The 21876-nt window shown below is 53.0% G+C and overlaps 1 protein-coding gene across 2 annotated transcripts in view; it reads left to right on the top strand.

The window, feature by feature from the left end:
- The first annotated feature begins 248 nt into the window (after nt 1–248).
- Nucleotides 249–21876, top strand: part of Kcnq4 (potassium voltage-gated channel subfamily Q member 4) — a 50547-nt gene continuing 28919 nt past the window's right edge. For both annotated transcript variants that reach the window (XM_034503173.2, XM_076934279.1), the window contains exon 1: nt 249–700. In XM_034503173.2, the coding sequence (XP_034359064.1) occupies nt 387–700 (314 nt within the window). In that variant the 5' untranslated portion in view covers nt 249–386. The remainder of the gene's footprint in view (nt 701–21876) is intronic.

Below are 21876 nucleotides of genomic sequence, written 5' to 3' on the forward strand. Positions count from 1 at the left end.
TCGTCCCTCGCTCCCTCCCGATTTGGGAAGGCGGCCGCGGGGCGGGCGGGGGAGGGGCGGGGCGGGGCGGGGGAGGGTGACATGTGAGCGGCGCGCCGGCGGCAGGTGGAAAGGCGAGCGGCATGGAGCGCGTAATAAGAGAGTTGGAGTCGGAAAGAGCCGCCCCAGTCGCCGGGGAAGCGGGCGGTCAGTACGGGCTCCCGCGGCCCCGAGGCTCCGAGCGACCGCCTCCGGACCCCGCGCGGACCCAGCCTGGTCCCTAGCCCCCGCCGCCTGCGTGCGCGCCCAGGGTCGCCTCGCCGGCCCGGGGTTCGAGCCATGCGCCTCTGAGCCGCCCGAGCGCGCCCCCGCCCCGCAACGCCCCGGCCCCCTGCCCGGCGCCGCCCATGGCCGAGGCCCCCCCGCGCCGCCTCGGCCTGGGTCCCCCGCCCGGGGACGCCCCCCGCGCGGAGTTGGTGGCGCTCACGGCCGTGCAGAGTGAACAGGGCGAGGCGGGCGGGGGCGGCTCTCCGCGTCGCCTCGGCCTTCTGGGCAGCCCCCTGCCGCCGGGCGCGCCCCTCCCTGGGCCGGGCTCCGGCTCGGGCTCCGCCTGCGGCCAGCGCTCCTCCGCCGCGCAGAAGCGCTACCGCCGCCTGCAGAACTGGGTCTACAACGTGCTGGAGCGGCCCCGTGGGTGGGCCTTCGTCTACCACGTCTTCATGTGAGTTGGGGACCCCGCACCCCTTTGCGTGTCCCGGCGCTGACCCCGCGTGAGCCAGACTCCTTGGGGACCTCCACCCCGCGCTGGCTCCACCTCTCTATCCTTCTCCTGCCCCGGGGCAGACCCTCAGTCCTCCTTCTCGGACCTGTGCCCCCTTTTCGGTCTCCCAGCCTGACCTAACCCCTCATCTCCTAGCCTTGACCCCTGTTGCCCTCGAGTCTAACTTCTTCTGCATGCTATCCTCACTTTCCTCCTGATCGCAGAGCCCCACTGCTCGGGCCGGCACTCAGCTTTTTCTCATCTCTTCTTTACCAAGTCCGAAGCCGAAGCTCTCTTTTTCTTATGTTCTCCTCACGCTCCCAGTGTTGCAGACACAGAAGACCCTAGCCCCTACATTTTCCCCCTCCTTTCAGGCTCTGTAGCTGTGTTGTGCTCCCACCTGGTCCCCTTGGCGATTTCTCTCTTCAGAAACAGGCTGGACCCAGCTCAGGGCTGGCCTATGATTGTCTAGGTGTCTAGGGTCCCTATGGCCCTGACAGGCCTGTGTGCTGTTTCCAACTTGATCTGTGTCTTCTTTAGTCTGCTCTGCACCCTCAACTTCGAAGTACCCGAGGCAGCAGGCTGCCCTGTCCTGCCTTGCCCTGAAGGCTGGGCCCAGCTCTCCTGCCTTGCTGGCCAGCTGTACTAGGCCTGGCTCTGGGCTTGGGGAAAAAGAAAGAAGAGAGGGGTATGTTTGGAAACAATGCCGCTGTGGGGCCCCTCCTCCCTTCTGCAGGCTCCTACAACTTTCAAAACACTGACCCCTCTTGGATGTAGAGAGTGAATTTTGGCAGCTCAGAAAGCAGTCTTGGGGGAAGGCCTGTCCCGGCCAGGAACATGAGAGGCCCAGGCCATATCGGTTAATGGGCTGGGCCTGGTCCTGAGATGCTGAGAAGTGCCTGGGAGAGACACTGAGCTGCTCTCACCACTGCCCACTTCAGGGTCTCCTGGGCAGCCCACTTTGTCCACCTGATCATCACTTGACAATCTGTCTCTGTCCCTCTGCTAGACTTGAGTTTCCCTTTGTGTGTGAGTTAGCTTGTCCTTAATCTCTCCGCCTGTCTGTCCCACAACCTGTCAGTCTGTCTCCATGCTTTGTGAACCTACCCTCTTATTTTGATACCTGTGTGTCCATCTGTCTATCTACCTGGCCACCTCCTGGCCACCCTTCTATCTGACTTTTCCCACATGTGTCTTTCTGCTTGTCCACATATGTATGCCCTGCTGCCTCTGCCCCACGAGTACAGGGACCACAGAGTCTCAGGGAGGAGAGGAAGGTGGTACCAGGAAGAACACAGGAAGGGAACTTGCTATAGACCAACCTATAGACCGTTAAGTACCTAGAGGGGGCAGCCGTGGTGTAGTGCAGATCCCTGCGGTGTCGTGCAGAGACCCCCCAGGTTAGGACTCTTCATGGTGTAAGGTCAGGCTTTGGATCCCAGTGAATTATCAGGAGCAGCCCACATCTCAGTGTGCTCCAAAAGACCTAGACGGACGTCTGTCGGATGTAACTTGTCAGAGGAGTGATATAGTTCAGTGCTGGTGGGATAGGGGCTCTGGCGTCCATTGAAAGTTAATGCACCCAGAGCCAGAGGTATGGCTTACTGACAGAGCCTTGGGTGCCATCATCAAAAGAAAAGGAAAGGAAAAAGAAAAGAAAGTATATATATATATATATATATATATATATATATATATATATATATATGCATGGCAGACCCTTTATGCCCGAAGAGGCTAAGACACAGGGCACAGCTGTGCCTTCCACAGGCTCCTCCTTGGAGGTGACTTTTCCAAAGCATAGCTGGGCCTGGAGAAGTCAGTTGGCCCTAGCTTGATTCCTCCACCTCAGGCCAGGACAGTCATGTGGAGATGAAGGCAGCATAACCCAGACCAACCAGTGCTTTAGAGGGGCCTCCCCTTCCTCCTAGGAGCTAAATTGGATGACACCTTTGCCCCACATCCTGCTCTCTCCGGATGCCAGGAATGCCCTGGCTAGGGGCACCCATGTCCTGAACACTTGTCTCCAGGAGCTCAGGGTGGAAGCATTAATTGAAGCCCTAGGGGAAGAAACATGGTGTGACAGTGTCTGGATGTTTAGGGATCCCAGGGAACTGGCCATGGATCTCGGAGGTCAAGGAGCCTGGGATGCCTGAGCCCCTTCCTGTTGAGCGAGGTGTGACACTGTGTTAGCTGAGAGCCTTTCTGAGCATTAGATCTGTAGGCTACTAGAGTGGGCAAAAATCTCAAATTTTGGGTCTTCTTCATGGATGAGCTAATGGGTGGGAAAGAGTTGACTGAAAAGCTGTCTGGGTGAGAGGAATAGGAATGGGTGTTAGTATTGGGGTGGAGGAGGGAGCCTACACAGAAGTGTCTCCTGTTCTCTAGGAGTTCCAGACTTTCTCAGTCTCTCGCAGTAGGGTCTTGCATGCTCTTGCCAAGAAGTGCTTAGAGTAGCATTTCTAGCTTAACCCCCCCTTCAAGTTGAGTGGGGTGGGGTTCCTATGCATGGGGCATCAGTTAAGAGCCTCAGTTAGGACCTGTTTTCAGAGCCCTCGGCCATGGGTGGGGTTCCCACAGAAGAGCCTAGGAGAGAGAATTTGGGAAAGATGCTGAGATACCTCCCTCACACCAGTCAATTGGCCTCCCAGGACCTACACCTTCCAGGACACCTATGGATAGAGAATTGAGCCTCTCTTGCTCTCAGCTGTGCCTCTGGAAAATGAACACAGCCTGTCTTGTCTTCTCCTTGTAAAGACCAGATGAAGGGTCACTGGACCCTTCTGGGCTCTCTGTCTCTAGGCCCTTAGTTCTACCACTTTGCCCCCTCACCCCAATGCCTCTGCCACTGCCATGTATCCCCCCCTTCCCCAAGACCTTGCTCTCAGCACTTAACCAAGTCACTGACTCCCTAGGGGCAGACTCACTCCTTGTGATAACCTCCTTGGACCACACCAGCACCTTTGGAATTCCAAACATGGAAGGGGCTGCAACAGAACACGCCCCTCCCCCATGCCCACTATGCTTCCCTGGCCTGTATGTACTCACCATTCAACCCTTGCTCCCAGCCCCCAGCAAACTTCTCTGAGTGAAGGTTTAAGGCTCTGTAAACATCCTCTCTCAGCTTTGTCCCTGGGGTCAGAAGCTATGGGAATGGGATGAGGAGGAGGGTAGCCACAGTTCCCTGGGCCTTTACACTCCTAACCTTGGAATCCTTCCACCCCCGACCTCCTACCCCAAGCTTATGAGACAGAGCATAGCCTGGGCTACAAATTATCCCAGCACAGGACACCCAGACCAGACCAGGTCAGTTCTCACATTCTGACTGTCCCATCCTGACTCAGAAAACTAAGGCTCTGGAGACCAAAATCATATGACAGATTGGTATCAGAAGCAGAAGGCCAGACCTTGAGTTCAGACTCCCTATCCAAAACCATTCCTTTGCTCACTGAGGCTACCTGCTGTGGCCCTTGGAGTGCAAACTGAGATTTCTGCCTTTGTGCAGGCGCACACCCTTCCCAGCCTAGTAAGGCAGACCCTGTTGTCCTCTCCAATCGACAGATGAGGAAAGGGAAGCCCAGGACAGGCCATGCAGTTATAAGGAAAAGCCTCAACCCAGAGCTGTCATCCACCAACCTAAGCTGGATCAGGCCCCAGACCCTCCAGGGCATCTGTGTCCCTAGCACGCAGTACACCGGCAGCCAGGGGCTGGTGATAAGATTTTATAGAATTGAGTGGAAACTGCTCTGCTGTTTCTGGGGGCAGTCAAGATTTCGTTGCATAGAATAGCCCTGCTGCATGTTGTACTCATCACAGCCCTGACACAGATGCCACACATGTACATGTGGCATCATCCAGGAGAGAGAAAGGATGCTTTACCTTCTCACTAGCTTCACAGTGGTCATGTCAGGTCAGGGGGGCTCCTCCCTTAGTGCAGTTTCTGCCTTTCCTTTCCCAGGGTCTCAGATTACCTTATGAGCAGCCTGGAGACGTTGATACAGTGGGTTTGGCTTGGGCTCCTCCCATAGGGCCCCCTGAGCCCCTTTGCCCAATCCTGCTGTGTGGCTGGGTCTATCAGGCATAGACCAGGACACACTCTCCTCCAAGGTGACACTCAGCCTCCCAGACAGCACTGCAGAAACCTGATGCTCCAACACCTTCACGATGTGACGGGGAAGGACTTGGAGTGTGTGACCCGTGGCACTTTTGTGCTTCTGTTTTTCCTTTATAAGGAGTGGGAAAGTGAAGATGTCAATTCTTCAATGGCTTCTTTGCCCTTTTGCTCCCCCTGGCACCAGCTGCTTCCTCCTTCTGAGTTAGGCCACTGTCTGTCTGTCCTGCCCCAGATCTTAACACATTTTTCCTTCTCGAGGAGGAAGCCCTTCTGGAAGTCTGTCTACAAACCCCCGCTGCTGAGGAAACCCATAATCACACAACCTTAGAACCAGGCATGCTTTAGGAGGTGATTAGTCTTGGGCTGCAGGCAGCACTTGGAGTGGTGATTAATTTTAAGTTCTCGGAGCCATCAGAGTCACTCTAGTGGCCCAGGAGTAGTGGGAGGAGGCTCTGTACCAAAGGAACCCTGTAGGCAACTCTCCTCACTCAGTTCTTACCAGTGCTAGACCTGGACAGCCCTGAGGGGTGGGAGGGAGATGGGAGGCTTTCCATTTCCCCAGAGCTAGTTCCACTGAGACCTTTGGGCTTGCAGATAGGGTTTGTTTCTGCAGCTGCCCTTAGCTGCTGTGAAAGTTGTGGAAGTCTCTGAGCTCTGGCTGTCTAATCTGAACAGCAGGAACCACAGCTACCTCCAGGTGGCCAGGGCTGAGGAAGGAGAGCAGCCAGTGAGTCACTGTCCTGCTGGTCTGACAGGGTCCTGGGCTCAGCAGGCAAGTGTGAACACTGAGGAAATAGCAGGAGTGGTATTGCCTATGTCACCTGTGTGTCTGCCAGGAGCCTGACACTATGTCTGTGAAAGTTGTGGCCTTCTGTGGAGCATCCTCCAGGCCCATCTGAAATTTTTTCTCTTTTAGAATGAATCTCCCTATTGTAGCCCAGGCTAGCCTCAAACTTCTAGGCTCATGTTCTCCTGCCTCGGGTGGAGTCAGTGCCTTCCTCCAAGCTTCTTCCTTGCATCTTGTCTCATTTAGGCCTCCCAGCCACGGTGTCAGGGGACAGTCATCTTCACTTCCCACAGCTAGTGCCTGGAGTCACTAACCTGAGTCTCTGGGCTGCTTATGGATTTGTTTCTTCCATTGTGTCACAAATGACATCAGCCAGCACAGCGCTTTGCCAGGCTTGGAGAACCAGAGCCTTGCCTGTAGGGAGCAGATGGGGGAGGGGGTATTGGCTGTGGGGCAGCTGCCCAGGCTTTAAGAACACTGCTCTCTCTCTCTGGGGCCCTGGGTTCTCTGTGTGTGTGTGTGTGTGTGTGTTTGTCTGCATCAGGGTGCCATTGTGGGGTTGAGGTTTGGGTTTCTTGGTTCCTGTTGTTGCCCCCAGCCCTGCCCACCACACTCTCTACACCACCCTGCCCCCTCCAGCTAGCTGACACAGAGAGGTAACCCAGTATCAGGGGTCTCTGGAACAAACTTGGGAAGATGCCCATCCACTCTCCACCCTAATCCTCAGCCTCAGTGTCCTTTTCTGCCAGATGGGCCTAACAAGAAAGAGAAACCCACTTACTCAGGATTGCAAACGCAGAGCTACGCCTGTGGTGAGAGATGCTGCTGACTCAAGAGTTGGAATGGCAGAGGAGAATCCTGTAGAGCCCTCTGCTAGGGCCCTTCAAAAGACACCAAAACATTTAGAGGGCTCCCCAGGAGGCTGCCAGTCCCATGGAGGCTCCTGGGGCTGGGGAGAAGGTATGCACTGGCCTCTGAGGCTTGATGGAACCCACCAGGACTACAGGCAGACTGGGTAACTCTGTCCCTGAGGCAGGATCTGTGTGTCCTGGAGCTTGGCACCCAGGGGTGAGGAGCAGGGGGGCAGCCCCAGGCAGCAGATTAATTGGGCTAAGAATCCGTGGGCAGCGCCTGAGGGAGGCAGGCAGAGAGAGCAGAGAGCAGTCATTCTTCCCTCATCCTTCCTCCTCAGAGAACTGGAAGTGGTGGGTGGTGTGGGGTCTCAGATGGCTCCTCAGACCCTTGTCCAGGCTGGTGGTCCAGGAGCAAGCTTGCTAGTGATGATAAAGTTCAGTTCTCACAGAAACCAAAGGGATGGAGGTCAGATAGCAAGAAGGACTGCCAAATAGCCAAGAGCTGGAGAGGGATTCTGTGGGATACTCTTTCCAAAATGTGGGAAAGCCTGTCAACAGAGCTGAACGTGGTTTACTCTAATCATCCCCATCATGCAGAAGAATGATACCCCTCCACAGCATGGAGGACAGAGGGGAGGTATGTGCTTCCTGTGACCCTAGCATTAGAAAGGAAATAAATCAGTATCTGCTGGCTGTGGAGTGAGGGAATGGCTCTCTACTGCATCTCCCTTACCCTTCCTGCCTTGCAGCTCTTCCTTGGAGTGTCCAGGTCTCTGCCTTTGGGTTTATTTTTTGCTGGGCTTGGCTGTCTCTAGGGGTTGGGGAAAGAAGGAGGGCAAGAAAGAGTGGCTTTGTCAGCACAATCCAGGTGCTTCTGGCCCATCTGGGCCCGACTGCCACCCTCTGCAGAAGGGACAACCCTCACCCAGGTGCAGTCAGGATCCTGAGCCCCTGAGAGAATCCTCCTTCAGGGGTGGGGTGGGTGGGACCTGCACAGCCTCTCTGTCTAGTCCATTCTTGCTGCAGAGAGTCAGAACCTCAGAGCTCCAGAGGCCTCAAAGCCTGAGCAGATAAGGAAACTGAGTCAGGAGATAGGATCTGATGGCCCAGGACACAGCTCAACAGATAGGCGTTGTTATGCTGTGTGCCACATATCCCCAGGGAAGGGCCGCCCCTGCATACATTCAGCCATTTCCTGCCCGGCTCTGCTTGGAGGCTACAGAGTGGGAGAAGTGGGATCGGGAGGAAAGGGGACCCTTGGTCTAGCACAAGGGGGTGGGAAGGAACACGGACTAGGAACAGAATAAGGCTGAGTGAGCATGTCAGCAACTCCTTCAGGCTCTCTTTTATTTTTTGAGTGTGTGTGTGTGTGTGTGTGTGTGTGTGTGTGTGTGTGTGTGTAGGGTCTTTCTAACTGGCCTAGACTGGCACTACACTCCATATCTTCGTCCTTCCTTATCTCAAGCTCTGGCATCACCACATCTGGGAGGTTTTTGTAGTGGTGCTAGAGATCAAACCCAGGGCCTTGTGCATGCGAGGCAGGCCTTTTATCCCTCACCACACTTGCAGGCTCATGGACAGACAGACAGACATAAAGAAGTTAAATGACTGCTGGGCATGATGGCTCACACCTTTGATTCCAGCACCCAGGAGGCATAAGCAGGCAGATGTTTGTGGGTTAAAGTTCAGCCTGGTCTGCTTCGTGATTTCTAGGACAGCTAGAGCTACACAGTGAGACCCTGTCTAAAAAAAAAAAAAAAACAAAAAACCCAGACAAACGAATCCACAAACCCACAAAAAGGAGTTAAATGACTTGCCTAACATTAACATGGCTAACATTTGAAGAAGCGGCATTGTAGAAGCAGCATTTGAACCCAAAACAAGACTTCTGGAACCGAGTGCTAAGCTGTCTGTTGTTCTCTGCCTTAGCAGGGGTCTGAGTTAACAGGGCCCTCCTACCTACTTCCTGTTCCCCAGGATGCAGGAGATTGAACTCAGGACCTTGTGCTGCTGCTAGGCAAGCACTCTGCCACTAGCCCCCTCCTTTGGAGGCTCAAGCCTCCTTTTCCCTATGCCTGCTTTTCCTGTCCTTAAATTCTGGGCTTTCATCTTGGGCCCTTTCCTTACAGTTTCATGGTGGGATCACAATCCTGTGACATTATGTGATTTTTTTTAAAAGAAAGTTTCCCCTTCAAGGTTTTATTTCTGAACTTCCAGATAGTACCCAGATAGTGAACATCCCAGCCTATCCCTCCAAACCTGTCCTCCTTCCTGGATCCAGTAGCTTTCCCACCTCCAAACCCCAGGAAGCTGTTCCTACAGACACCCTTTGCACCTCCTCTTGGAAATGACCTACAATGCACTGTTAAGTGCTCGGTGTACCTTTCCTTAGGCTGCTGGTCACATACTTCTCTCTTGAACCCACTGCTGTGTCACCAACTCCTATTGATCCTTCGAAGCCCCATTTGAACATTGGCTCCTCTCTCTATCCTCTCTACTTCAGACTCTACTGGAGACCCTGCAGTCTCCCAGAATTTAACCTTCTGCCCCATGTATTACTCTTGGTTCTTTCTCAATAAACGGTTAGAGCCGTGTAGGGAAGGGTGAGCACTGGGTGAGCACTGTGCATGGCTCACATTTGGAAATACTACTATGCAGGCATGAGAGAGTGGTGGTGGCCAAGTTGTAAGAGGAGAAGGGCTTTACTCACTGGAGAGGAGTGGAGAAAGGACTCCTTGGCCCTCCAAGTCCTAGAAACTCTCTCTGCCTGTATCCTGAGTACAGAGCTCTGATGGGCAGGAGTAGCTAGGGTGAAGGTTTCAAGGCAGGGAGCCCCTATCCTTTGGCCCTCAGGAGCTGTAGGAAGGGGCAGATGGGGGAAGGAACTCTCCAAGCCTCCCGATCATCGATCATCGGCTGCTCTGCACACACAGCTGCCTAGTTCTTCCTGTCCCTGTGGCCGGCATTGCTATTGTTCCCATTCTGCTGACAGCACAAGGAGGCAAACCAAGTCAAGCAGCCTGTCCGTTGCAGAGCCAGGATTAGAACCCACACATGTGAGACCCTCAAGCTCCAAGTGCTTCTCCAATGCATAAGCAGAGAGCCCAGGGTGGTTTTCAATGGCCAAGGAAAAAACTGAGGAAAATAAGGACATCATGGTGACTTTCTCTTTAGGTTAAATGCAGTCCATTTCAAAGACTGTCATAAAGTCTGAGATTATCTGCTTTCTTTTATGAAGTGATGAGGCGGGATTTTAAAAAATGTCCTTACTTAGGCAAAATAAAAAGTTGAAAACTTTATGCAGTCTCTAAAGTGCTTTTGGAAATGCAACCAGAACATGAAATCTCCAAGAGCTGAGCCTGTCCTGGCTCCTGACCAACAGGGCCAGAGGACTTGGAAGAGACCTGGCAGCTGGAAGGATTATTGGGGGACAGAAGAACCCCAGGTCCTGCCCACCCCTCACCTTGGGCTGTTTCCCAAGACTGGCCTGAGGGGTTGGGCTAGCCTAAATCAGGAACACTGGACCAGGAGTTTCCAAGCTGAGAATTGCTCCGCTTCTGCTTCCTGTATAATACTAGGTAGGTCCATTCTCACTGAGTCTCTTCCCACCCTTCAACTCCAGTTTCATCCTGCCTGCCTCTCTGGCTGTCTGCTGATTGAAGTTTTGGTGAATTAGGAAGTGTTCTGAAGAACAGGGAAGGATGCTGGTTTTTTTATTTTTAATCTTCCTATCACAGGCTCCCACTTCCCTGGAGCCTTGGACCCCGCATCTCTGTCTGAGCCCTGACACTCAGCCATGGTGGAGCAGATTGGCCCTGTGAGAACAGGTTAGCCAGCATGGCAGTTCCTTTCTTGGGCTCAGAGATGCACCAGGCTGGGGTCCTAAGAACACTCAGAGCCCATGTTTAGTAACAAGATCTTCACCTGATCTGTAACCAGAATTGTGCTAACTGGTTTCCACACAGCACGTTATGAACCCCACCATGATCCCTATAACATAGATAAGTCATTGTGCCTGTAAGTTAGAAATGGAAGCTGCATCTTGCTGGTTAAGCACAAGCCCTTGTCATTGACAACAGGAAAGTGGCAGGAAGGAGTAGCTGGAGAATGAGAATTTTCTAGATTCAGTCCAAACAGTGTCTAGAGAGTCCAAGTGTGCAGGGACCCTGTGCTGTATCTGGGTAGGAGCCTCGCACAGGGCTGCTGCAGGTCATGCTTGCAGTGGGAAGGGAAGCATGTCTTCTGGGTGGCAACCAGCAGCACCTCCTTTCCCGAGGCTCCTCCCCCTTTTCCAGCTCTCAGTAACAGTAAAGATAATAATAGCGAGTGTTTATTGAGTGCTTACCAAAAGCCAGACAGTCGCTGCTCTGGAAACTTGCCTCTCCACAGTCCTACGAAGTGAATCCTGCCAGTGGGCCAGTTTTTCCGATGAGGCTGAAGCCCAAGGTAGTTAACGTCTCATGCTTGAATGTTAGTAGCTGGGCCAAGACCCAAACCTTGACATCCAGCTTTGGAGGCTGCAGCCTCGTGAACCTTCCTCATCCTCACAGCATCTGTTGCTCAGGGACCATCCTAAACAGCACTTCAACCATCAAGTTCAAGACTCTGCTCTCACCTCCTGGTCCTACTACGTGGGACTCACTCTTTGCTCTTGGCAATTCTGCTCTCATCCAGGAAACTTCACTGGCAGTCCCTGGGGGTGCGCCCTAAACCGGAAGCTGAAGATAGAGCAGTGAGTCAGGGCCCAAGCCTGTTCCATGGGAGACATGGATGGGCGTCTACACTGCATGATAAGTCTGTAGGTACTGCAGACTTTGTGGGATCCTAGCATAGAGTGCTCAAGTGTAGTCCCAACACTGGCTGGGCAGCCGTGGCTTCCTGGGAGAAGGCAATGGTAGGGACTGAGTGTGGGTGACAGGCAGATTTCTGTTAGAAATGCCTTTCTGGGACATAGCAGGACCTTGATGGAGGAAGGACTCTGAAAGGAACCCCAGGATGCCATCTCAATCAGCCTGTTCTTCCCCTGATTACCCCAAGACTCTCTCGTATCCCAGAGCACCCTTCCATAGCCCCTCCTAACTCTGCCCTGGGCCTGGCTGTCTCAACCTGGCCCACAACCCTGGGAACTTTGCCTGTAGGGAAATCTTCAGGCATGTATGCAAACTAGAACTGCCCCATGCAACTGTGCAGGGATTGATGGAGACAATGATGGGGGTCAGGAGAAAGTCAGGGCTCAGCTCCTCTTTCCCCTCCTGTCGTATAGCTCACCAGGGTTTAGAAGTCACCAGTCTCACAAGCCCTCTCCCCCACAACACTCTATCCTGCCATGCTGCTGCTGAAGAGGCTGAGGCTCTGAACTGCACAGGGACTAAATGTAAATCAGCAGTTGAGCCCAGACCACAGCTTGGTCTTAGGGAGTTGTCTGTCACACCCTCTGAGCCTTGCCATTGTGCTGGAAAGGAGCTTCCCTCTCCCATGTGCTGGTCCACAGAGTACTTTACAGCACACCTGCCCAGTATAGACTTTAGTCAGTGTGTGTTCAAAAAAAGCTCCCTGAATCCTTGTGACAGAAATCCTCATGGAAGTACCTCCTGGAGGAGATGTTACTCACACACACCATTTCATACCGAGGCTGGGAAAGGAATGTAACTCGATGGCAGAACATTTGCTTAGGATGCACAGGGTCCTGTGTCTGATTGTCAGCACTGCAAAAAAACAACAACAACAAAAAAAGTGTGTGTGTGTGTGTGTGTGTGTCTGTCTGTCTGTCTGTCTGTCTGTCTGTCTGAGGTGATAGCCTGGTCAATAAAGTGAGTAACACCCAAGCATGAAAATCCAAGTTTGATCCCTAGCACATGTGTAAAAAGCCAGTGTCAATACAATTTTGTAATCCCAGCATTGCAGAGGCAGAACCCTGAGGCTGCCTGCAGCCTTTCCTAATCAGTGGACCCTAGACCCCAGTGAGAGAGACCTTGTATAAAAAATGAGGTGGATGGTCCAGACACTCTAGCCTTTCTAGACCTGCCCTCATCCTCACCCCAAATGCTGTAGAGGGCACTTCTATTCACCCCAAGTACTCCAGCATTTCCCCACAAGACCTACTTCTGCTCCTGGAAGGGAGGGGAGCATGAGACAGGCAGGGAGGGCCCCAGCAGAGAGTTAGGTGTGACTCTGAGGCTGATGTGACTCTGAGGCTGACCTCCACACATAAGCATATACATGTGTGCATGCCCAGGTATCTAGCTGTGATGGACACACTGCCCCAGTTTTGAGTACAAATTAGCTGTTGTCCCAGAAAAGACCCATCAGACAGCTGAGCAGAGCGTTCTCTCTCTCTCTCTCTCTCTCTCTCTCTCTCTCTCTCTCTCACTCTCTCGGTGTGTGTGTGTGTGTGTGGTGTGTGTGTCTGTGTATCTGTGTGTTAGGCTGGGCTGACTTGCTGGCTGGAACTCAGTGTCAACCCATGCCCAGCCCAGCCTTGATACAGCTGCTGCCCCACGGGAAAGGGCCTTCCCACTTGCCCTCCTGCATCAATGGTCTTTCCCTTTGTCTGTGTGGCTGCCAGTGCATGATCAAGAGGGCACCTGCCAGCCCTCCCCACGATGGGTTTGGCCATCTAATACTCTCACATGACAGGCATGGGATGAACTGTGGGCTGGGGAAAGGGATTTGCACGCTCCTAATCCGGGGGCTGCAGCCCTCCCCCTGTTTTGGCCAGGGCCGTGGGAGAGGTTTGTCTCTGCCCTGTGCCCAGTGGCCCCAGCTAGATGCTGGCACACTCCCAGCTCTCAGCTCATGGCCCTCCCTGCCTGTCTCATACTCCCCACCCTTCCATCTTTGAGCAGAAGTAGGTCTTGGGTGGAGAAATATGCTCATGTACTTGGGGTAGATGGAGAAGCACTTAGCAGCCTTTGGGGTTAGAGAAGGCCAGCAACGGCAGGGAGGTTTAAGGCCTATGTCAAGCAGATGATCCTTTGGTTGGGGTATAAAGTTGGAGTGTTGGGGGGGGTGCTAATCCTGGGCCACCCCTTCCTGGAGAAATTTGGCTACAAGTCAGGGAGGCAAATGTGTGGGTTGCCCCCCCCCTCGCTGGGCAGTAAACACAGCCGTCGCCTGGGAGATGCGCTCAAACATCCCGGCCCCCCACTGTTATTTATACCAGGGCTCCCTTCCTTCTCTGGAGCCTGGTCTGGCTCCTGAATCTATCCCTGAGCTGGGCAATCAGAGCTGACGTCCATGTCAGGGTCCCAGGTGTAAGCTCACTCTTATACACTGTTGATGGCTTCTTGTTCCGGAGGTCCTGGGTCTTATCAATCAGAAACATGCTCCCAGGGCTAGGTCTAGCTTCAAGGCATGAGTGCTGGGATGTGCCCTGCGTTTGTGTTTGCCTGTTACATTGCTGTGGTCCCCAGCTCTTATCCCCCCGCCCCCCGCCTTCAACGGGAGGGCCTAGATTAGAGCTTTCCAGACATTTGCAGCAGTAGCCCTGATTCTCAATAGGACCCTGACTCAGAAGCATGGTGCATATATACAGTAGACCTAAGCAGGGCTGGTTTGGGTGGAGTTCAGGGTAGAGGCTAGGATCCTCTAACTATCCCTATAGCCCTGAATACAGACTTGAAACTGTATGCGGTTCTCCTTCCAGGTAATCAGGGTGAGAAACCAAGGACTGCTAATTCACAGTGAACAAAAGCAGAGGCTGATGGGATAGGGCTAGTGGGGGAAGAGAATAGGGCTACACCATGGACTAATAAGGACCACAAGGTCAAAGGGCCTGGCTGTCCCACTACCCTGCCATATTCCAGCACAGGACCCAAGAGTTCCAGAATTGAAATTCAACCTTGGTTGTCCAGATCATTATGAAGGCAGACGTGCAAGGAAGAACAGAACACATTTATTTAACAGCTTGTTGACTTGATTTAAACTTTTAAATATTTAGACTTCCCATATGTGAGTCTCCATTTGAACTCCTTCCCTGGCCTGCCAGTGTCAGAGGTGTTCCGGTACTGGTCCTCCCTCCCTTTGCTCAGGCTTCACAAGGATGGCAAAGTCTCAAGTCACCAGGGTTCAAGCCTTTGGCATCCACTTGGACCAGCCTGGTTGACGTGAAGGAACAGGACTGAGCCGCTTTAGAAAATGAATGTCCATGGCGTGGAGCAGAGGGAGGAACAGCTGGACATGGCACAGACCAGACAGAGAAGACAGTGACAGGTTTCTGAGGGCGCCCAGCTAGGGCTTGGAATCCTAAGGGGCTGGAGGGGTACTCCTTCCCAAAAGTTGAGCAGGGATGCTTGGGGCTGGAGAGGTCTTCCAAGCATGGGAGAGACCATAGAAGTCAATGTGAGAAGTGGACCAAGGCTGTGGGACTGACATGAGACAGGGTTCCACACTGGGTTCCAAGTAGATTGGGTGTGGGGCCAGTCCTGAATTCCTAGGAGGTTGTGAAGAACCAACTAGAGGGATCAGGCTGAGTCCTAAGCTGGCCAGGACTGGGTAGTGGGGAGACAGGAGATAGATTATCTTTATTCCGTCTCCTGAGAATGCTGGCTTTCTTCTCTGTCTCCCTATATCTCCCACTCCTGTCATGCCACTTGCCCTGGGCTTCTGGACGGGAGGGAACACTCATTGTAACTCCCTGCTCTCTTTACAGAGGGGCCACTAGAGGCTTTCCCAGGCTGACTGGTCTGTTCATTCATTCATTTATTCACTCACTCACTCAATAGTCATTGGGAACCTACATTGCACCGGGCTTGTCTTAGGTGTTGGAGAGAGACCATGAAAAAGATGAAGTTTCTTTATTCACAGGGCTTACAGGGGTAGGAGGGCTAAAACCTGTCTCTAGTTAGTGTTCATGCCCAGGACTTAACTGTCAGGGAACAGGAAGTTTATCTATTACCCCTCATACACTGGGCAACAAGGATATTCATGATACGGACCCGGCACCACTCCTCTTTGTAGGAGGAACCCAGGTCTTCTCACCTAGTCTTTGAGCCCCTTACCAGGACCTTCCTGGCCCTGGGGTCTCCAAGAAGGCCCCTAGGAGGGTGATCAGCACCTTTGGCTATGGTGGGAGTAAGAGGGGTGGGTACCTAGGACTCAATACTACCACATCACTGACAACACAGATAATAGCTGCTATGAAAAATTTTCTCTTGTGAGCCAGCCTCCTTTATCTATTTCGAAGGTGCTTATTTTATCTCCATTTTCCAGATGAGGAAATCGAGTCAAGCTGAAATGACTTGCTTGAGGTCACACGTGAAACTCCCTGACACTAGGAGCCTTTAAGGACGGTGCTATGAGGTGCTGCCTGGCACCTGCTGCCCAGCCTGGGCACTCAGCCTGAGAGTGGAAACCTAGCCCTAGCGTGCTCTCTCCCCTTTCCCCCCTTCGTCCTCGCATCGAAGGCTGGCATCGTCCCGAGCCTGAGCAATGGGTCCTGCGACCCTGGACAGAGCAGCACCGGAAGGTTACATCAGGGCAAGACTCTGTTGTCCCTCCCCCCTTCTCTCGCGCCGTCGGCCTTCCTGGGTGGGCGATCGGTGGCCCGTCGGGGTGTCGAATACACTCTCTCCGCCCCCGGCCTCGGTGACGCCGCAGCACCTTCACACTTTCCGCTTGGCCCGCTGCTCGCCTTTCAGGCCGCAGCGTTTTCAATTGTTAATTTGGAAACGAAAAATAAGCCGGCCGGGCGGGGAGGCCGCGGGGAGGTAACCGGAGCCGCCGCTCCCGGAGTTTGCAGTGGCAAAGCCCCGCCCCATAATGCCCCGCCCACAAACCACGCCCCCTCCGGTATGTCCCGCCCAGACTGGGATCTGGGGGTCTGGTGGCTCGCACTTTAGAGAGGGTAGAATTCCTTGTGGTAGAAAGCCGGCCTGGGCCGAAGGCTGTGCCAGGGAGGGGTCCCTAGGAGCTTCCCCCAAGAACATTTTCCTTTCCCGAGGAGTCCGCCTGGTGTCAGCCTCCCGTGTCCCCAGGTGAACCCAAGCCTTGCACAGGCTTCGTGCTAGAAGACCCCTTTCTCCAGGCTGCAGCATCTGGGTCCTGTTAGAGAGAGGGAGAAACTGAGTCCTAGAGAGGGACAGATCATGTGTTTTAGGCCCACTAGCCAACGCAGAGCTGAATTCAAGCTTGTTCTGGCCGGGATAAGAGCAGGTTCTATCAGCAGAAGACTGGGCAGCAGAACCAAAGATGTTCGTTGTCCCCTTTCTCTCTGATCTGCACAGCCCTGGGGGCTAATGAAGTTCTGTTTAGTCTACTCTGACTCCTCCTTGATGCCGTCATTCAGGAATGGGGGAGTTCTAGAGACAGAAGATTCTGCATGCAAATAAAGTTAAAAGACTCTCTTCTGGATGACTCCAGGGCACTCACTGACTTTCTAGAGAACAAGCAAAGGGCAGCTTTAGAAGCTGTTCAGAGCCTCACTTCCTGTCCCAGAAGTCAGAGTAGCCAGCTGGACAAGCCAAAAATAAGGCTCTTGGTCCTGGCTCCTGCAGAGGAATACACTGACACTTGGCCAAGAAAGGGTAGAGAACCTGCCCATCTAGGTTCCTGGTGCTGCTTATGCCTCCATGTCATGCCCTCTGGTGCCCCCAATCCTTACACTTCTTAGAGCCAACAGGCAGGACTTTGCCTTTTTTGAGGACTCTGGTGTGCTAGAATTCTTGGCTGGGTAGCCCTCCTTAACAAGCTAAAGATACGGAGAGAATATCTGCAGATAACCTCCCAGCTCCCAGCTTGAACTCACAAGTCTGGTCCACCTTGCAGGACTCATTAGCTTCAGTCAGGGCTGGTTCTGGGCTTGGGGTTCCTGGGGGGCACTCAGCTGCCCCAGGTGTGGCCTGGGAGTTTGCATACTGCTTTGCTTATCCAGACCCACAAGCCTCACTCTGGGTGGGGTCCTCAGTGGCTGAGTCTGCAAAATTCCCAGGCTGGGATCAGTGCTGGCACTTGAGCTCCCCAGGGGGCCCTGCCCTCCCCAAAGCTCCTGTTCCACCCTGTCAGCTCTTGCCAGTTCCTTTGCTCTCAGCTCTGAAAGTACTGAGAACCAAGAGGCTGGGACTAAAATCCCCCCTCCTCCTCAGCACAAGCCTGCTGATTCAGAGAACAGAAGGCTCCTTAGAGGTGACCCTGACCCCTATCAGGCTCTAGTAGCTGGGAAACTGGGAAATCCTTGAACGAAGGGCCACCCAGGTGACATGCAGGAAGGAAGGGCCAAAGCAGGTTCCATCCTGGTCCCTTGGCTTTTCGAGGGGGTGTGGGGGTGGGCGGGGCAAGCAGGTGCTGAGCAGGCAAACAAAAGAACATTATCCTCAGGACTGAGAAATCCAGGGCCAGGCCCAGTACCAAGTGCAATATAGTGTATGAGCACAGGTAGGCAGGCCTCCTTCTGGGACTCAGTTTTCCCATGTAGAACTGAGAAGACTGGTAGATTTTTAAGGAATCTTTAGTGCCAAAAATTAGCCCGGATCTAATCTCACCATCTCTACTTCTCCTTGAGCAAGTCACAGGCATCTCCTGCTAGGATTGTACCATTATCTTCCCAGCTCAAGGTGGGGCTAATGTCCTCCTTCTCCCAGGGACTCCACTTCTCTGGTCCCTGCTGCTCCTGCTCACATCCTGTGTCTCAAATGCCACCTCTCTGATCACCTACAGTAGCCTCCCCACTCCCACACTGGGTCTCTGTGTCCTTTTTGTTCCTTTATTTTTTTTTTTCCATCACCATTTGATGACTTGTTTATAATCTCCTTCTACCAAGACCATAAGTTTGCTGAGGGCAGGGCTAGTATGTGACTTTGTATTTGACTGGTGAAGAGTCACTGAATGAATACTACATGGTTACCGAATGAATGAATGAATGAATGAATGAATGAATGGTGAATGAATAATACTTGTGGTTCTGGGCTATGTCATTTCCCCACAATCCCTCCTGCTTCAGGGAGTGTTGAGGTATGGAGTCAGGAGTGCCAATGTGCTAGGGGGGAGGGGTATACCTTTCCTCAGGAAACTTACCCAGTATCTGTTTGAGTCAGGCACAGGGCATGCACAGTAAAAAGGACAGACCTCTGGAGCTGTGGTGGCAGTTATTCCAACAGAGCTTTTCATTCCACCATGGAAGTTAGCAAAGAGATGGGGTGGAGGGTCAAGGGAGACTGAGATGCATCCCACCTAACCAGCCAGATTAGGGGCACACACACATGCCAAGATGGAGAGGCAGAACAAAAGTGGTGTGGAGAACAAGCAAAGCCCTGGTGCTATGGTGGTGCTAACAGAGTCGCCTGTGCCAGGACCTTCCTTGCCACCACACTTGAACTGGAGTTGCAAGTCAGTGGATTTCACATTAGAGAAACAAAAGCAAGACAGCAGAGATCTTGGTGTAAGTAAAATCCTGTGTGAAGCCCAGCTTGTGAAACTGAGCCAGCTGAATACACACGGAACTGTTTAGTGGAGCCAAGGGAGAGTTTCTACTGGCCATCTTGCATATGTTTCTCAAATCTGGGCAGCTTGTATCCCAGCCCTTAGTTCCCCTTCACTAGGCCTGAGCAGCTAGCTATCAGAGAAGTCAGCGTTGCCCTGCCAGCTCCACAGATAGACAGCCATTTCCTGCTTGTCCCATCACCGGCTTGTGTTGACATCGTGCAACTCCCTTAAGTGCTGCAGAAGGCAGTCTGACTGGTAGAAGCACAGAGAGCAAGTGGAGGTTTGGAGGCTGGTCCACCTGGGAAAAGATGAGGCTATTCATTAAGTTATTAGCCTATTTTCTGTTACTATAACAATATACTCGAGGCTAGGTGCTTCATAGAAAGAAAGAGCTGTGTTTAGCTCATAATTCTGCAAGTTTAAGGAAGTGTCAATAGCATTAGCTCAGGTCTAGTGAAGGCCTCATGGGTGATAATATCACAATCGTGTGTGTGTGTGTGTGTGTGTGTGTGTGTGTGATCACTTGGTAGGATAGGAAGCCAAAGACAGTTCAAGGAGAACGATGCTAATGCCCCTGAGGTCACGCCCTCAATGATCTAGCAACCTCCCGCCAGGCTCCACCTCATATTATTGCCCCACTGGGGCTCGAGCCTCACACCATGAACACTTTGGGGATGACCACAGGTTAACTGTGGCACTTAAGTGCCTTGTCCACAAGACACCGGCTTCCGTGCCACGTGTTTTAGAGGATCTGGCTCAAGAACGATTGGCATAGGAGGTGAAGAAGAGTAAGAAAAGGGGGTGTTACAGTCTTTATAGCCAGGAGTACGTCTGAGATTCATGGACTAGAGAAGGGGAGGCGCCATCAGCACTGCTCTCTGTGCCTCTGCCCCTTACCTCTGTGGCTCATGGTTTCCTGTGGAGAAAGAAGCTGATTGGGGGCCGGAGGCCGGTGAGGTGGCTCTGTGAGGAGTGTTTGCTGCACAAACATGAGGACCTGAGCTTGGATCCCCCGCACCCATGAAGAAAAGTGGGAGAGGTCACATGTGCCTGTGACTCCGGTGCTGGGGATGGGCACAGAGATGGGAGGGACTCTAGGAGCCTGCTGGCAGCCCACCTAGCTGAAAGATGGTGAGCTCTGGGGTCGGTGAGAGACCCTGTTTCAAGGGATTAAGGTAGAGAGTGACATAGTAGGACATTTGAAATGACCTTTGACCTATGCACATGCGGACCCGAGTGGACACATGCACTTGTGTGTATGCCCTCCCACAAACACCCTAAAAAAAAAGAATCCTTTTGGTTCTGCCCAGCTTCTATACTTACACACATGTAAGTACATAGGCATGGAGTCATCCCAGGACCTTCCATGAGGCGGTGCCCTGCTGGGCTGAGAGGGCTCCAGTGCCTCAGAGGTGGGTCAGCCCGCAAGCAAGCAATTCCAGTTTCTAATGGAGCCAGCTCAAGGGGTCAAGCTTTTGCAACTTGTCCAGCTAAAGGGAATGTGTTTTCTAATTGGTCCTCCAATAGGAGACATTTTTTTCATAGTTTGCACTATATGCTGGCAGCTGCTGTCCCTCCAGGGACATCCTTGGAGAAAGTAGAACTGAGCTAAGTCTCTCCCTCCCACTGCCCTGCTGGACAGTCATAAAGCTGAAGGAACCTTAGCCGGTATTGGATGGTTTCTCCTTCGTGTTACAGACAGGGAAACTAAGGCTCCTTTAAGGCCTCACTCCGTCCCCAGCCCCGTTATGGACCTCTGGCCCAGAGATGCAGCTCTGCCAGCAGCAGCCTTGTGTGGGGCCCTGGGTCACGTGTCCTTACTCCCTCTGCCATATTTAGAATCGCTGGATCAGGGGAAACTCTCCTCCCAGCCCTTGAGGATTCTTGGAAAGAGCCTCGCCCTGAGACTTAATGCAGCCCCCCATCAGAGCCCCAACTCACAAGAGAAAGTGAGTGTCCTCTCTCTTTAGAGGACGGTGGGACCCTCTAGGCTTTTCTGTACCCCAACCTCCATCTCCTTGACAGGATGTGCCTGTCAAGTCTAATTGAAGTCCTTTCTTCAGCATCAGCTCTGGTTTGGGGCTCAAGAAATACTTTTCAGTAGACAGGAAACAGGGGTCATGACCTCTGCCCTTTAGGAATCTTGGCTGAGTATTGGCACCAGGGTCTCCCAGCTGAGGGAAACAGAGCAGCTCTGCTCTGGGGTCCTAGTCTGGAGAAGAAAAAGTCATATACTCCCAGGCCAGAGGCAAATATCAGGGAGCCAGCTGGCTGCTAGGCAGGTCCCAGGCACTGACTGGCCAGGCTCAGGCTGGGGATAGGACCTTGGAAAGATGGAAGGATGGAAAGATGGAAGGAGGTCTTGGAGGAAAGAAGGCGCAGGGTCTGGGTCTGACTCGGTGAGGGAAGCATCCCCTCATTTCACCCACATAGGCCGCTTCCTCACTGGATAATCAAACCTGAAAAAAACCAGAGGAACCAAATTGCCTCTTCAGCTGTGATAACATCCCACCTCCTCTGAGTTCCTGGGTCCCCAAGCTTAGCTCCCTCTCCTAACCCAGCCTGATCCGACTGAACTACCTCCTACCTCTCTCCCCTTCACCCTGGGAATCCATCCTTAGCTTACTCCATGGTCCAGGCTTCAGCTCCCTGTCCTTCTGGCTCCTCCCACTTCTGCTTTCTCATTTGAGGGAGATCCCAGTGTCCATCTTTCTCCAGCTTGCCTTGGCCTTTCTCCCTTGCAGTCCTGGCTCAAGGAATCCACTCCGACCTTATGTGCTTTCTCTTCACCTGGGCCAGCTCAGGTTATTCTCTGCCTGTGAATCTGCTCATACCCAGGGACCAACATGTCACCAAATCCAATAGACATTGTCAGGGCTTGTACACTACTGTCTCTTCCTCCCCTCTTGTTATCATCCACACTTGCTTCTCTTGATTTCTGTGCCTCTCTTCTGTTTCCTTCCTG

This window comes from Arvicanthis niloticus, chromosome 5 (assembly GCF_011762505.2).
Source record: "Arvicanthis niloticus isolate mArvNil1 chromosome 5, mArvNil1.pat.X, whole genome shotgun sequence".
Lineage (NCBI taxonomy): Eukaryota > Metazoa > Chordata > Mammalia > Rodentia > Muridae > Arvicanthis > Arvicanthis niloticus.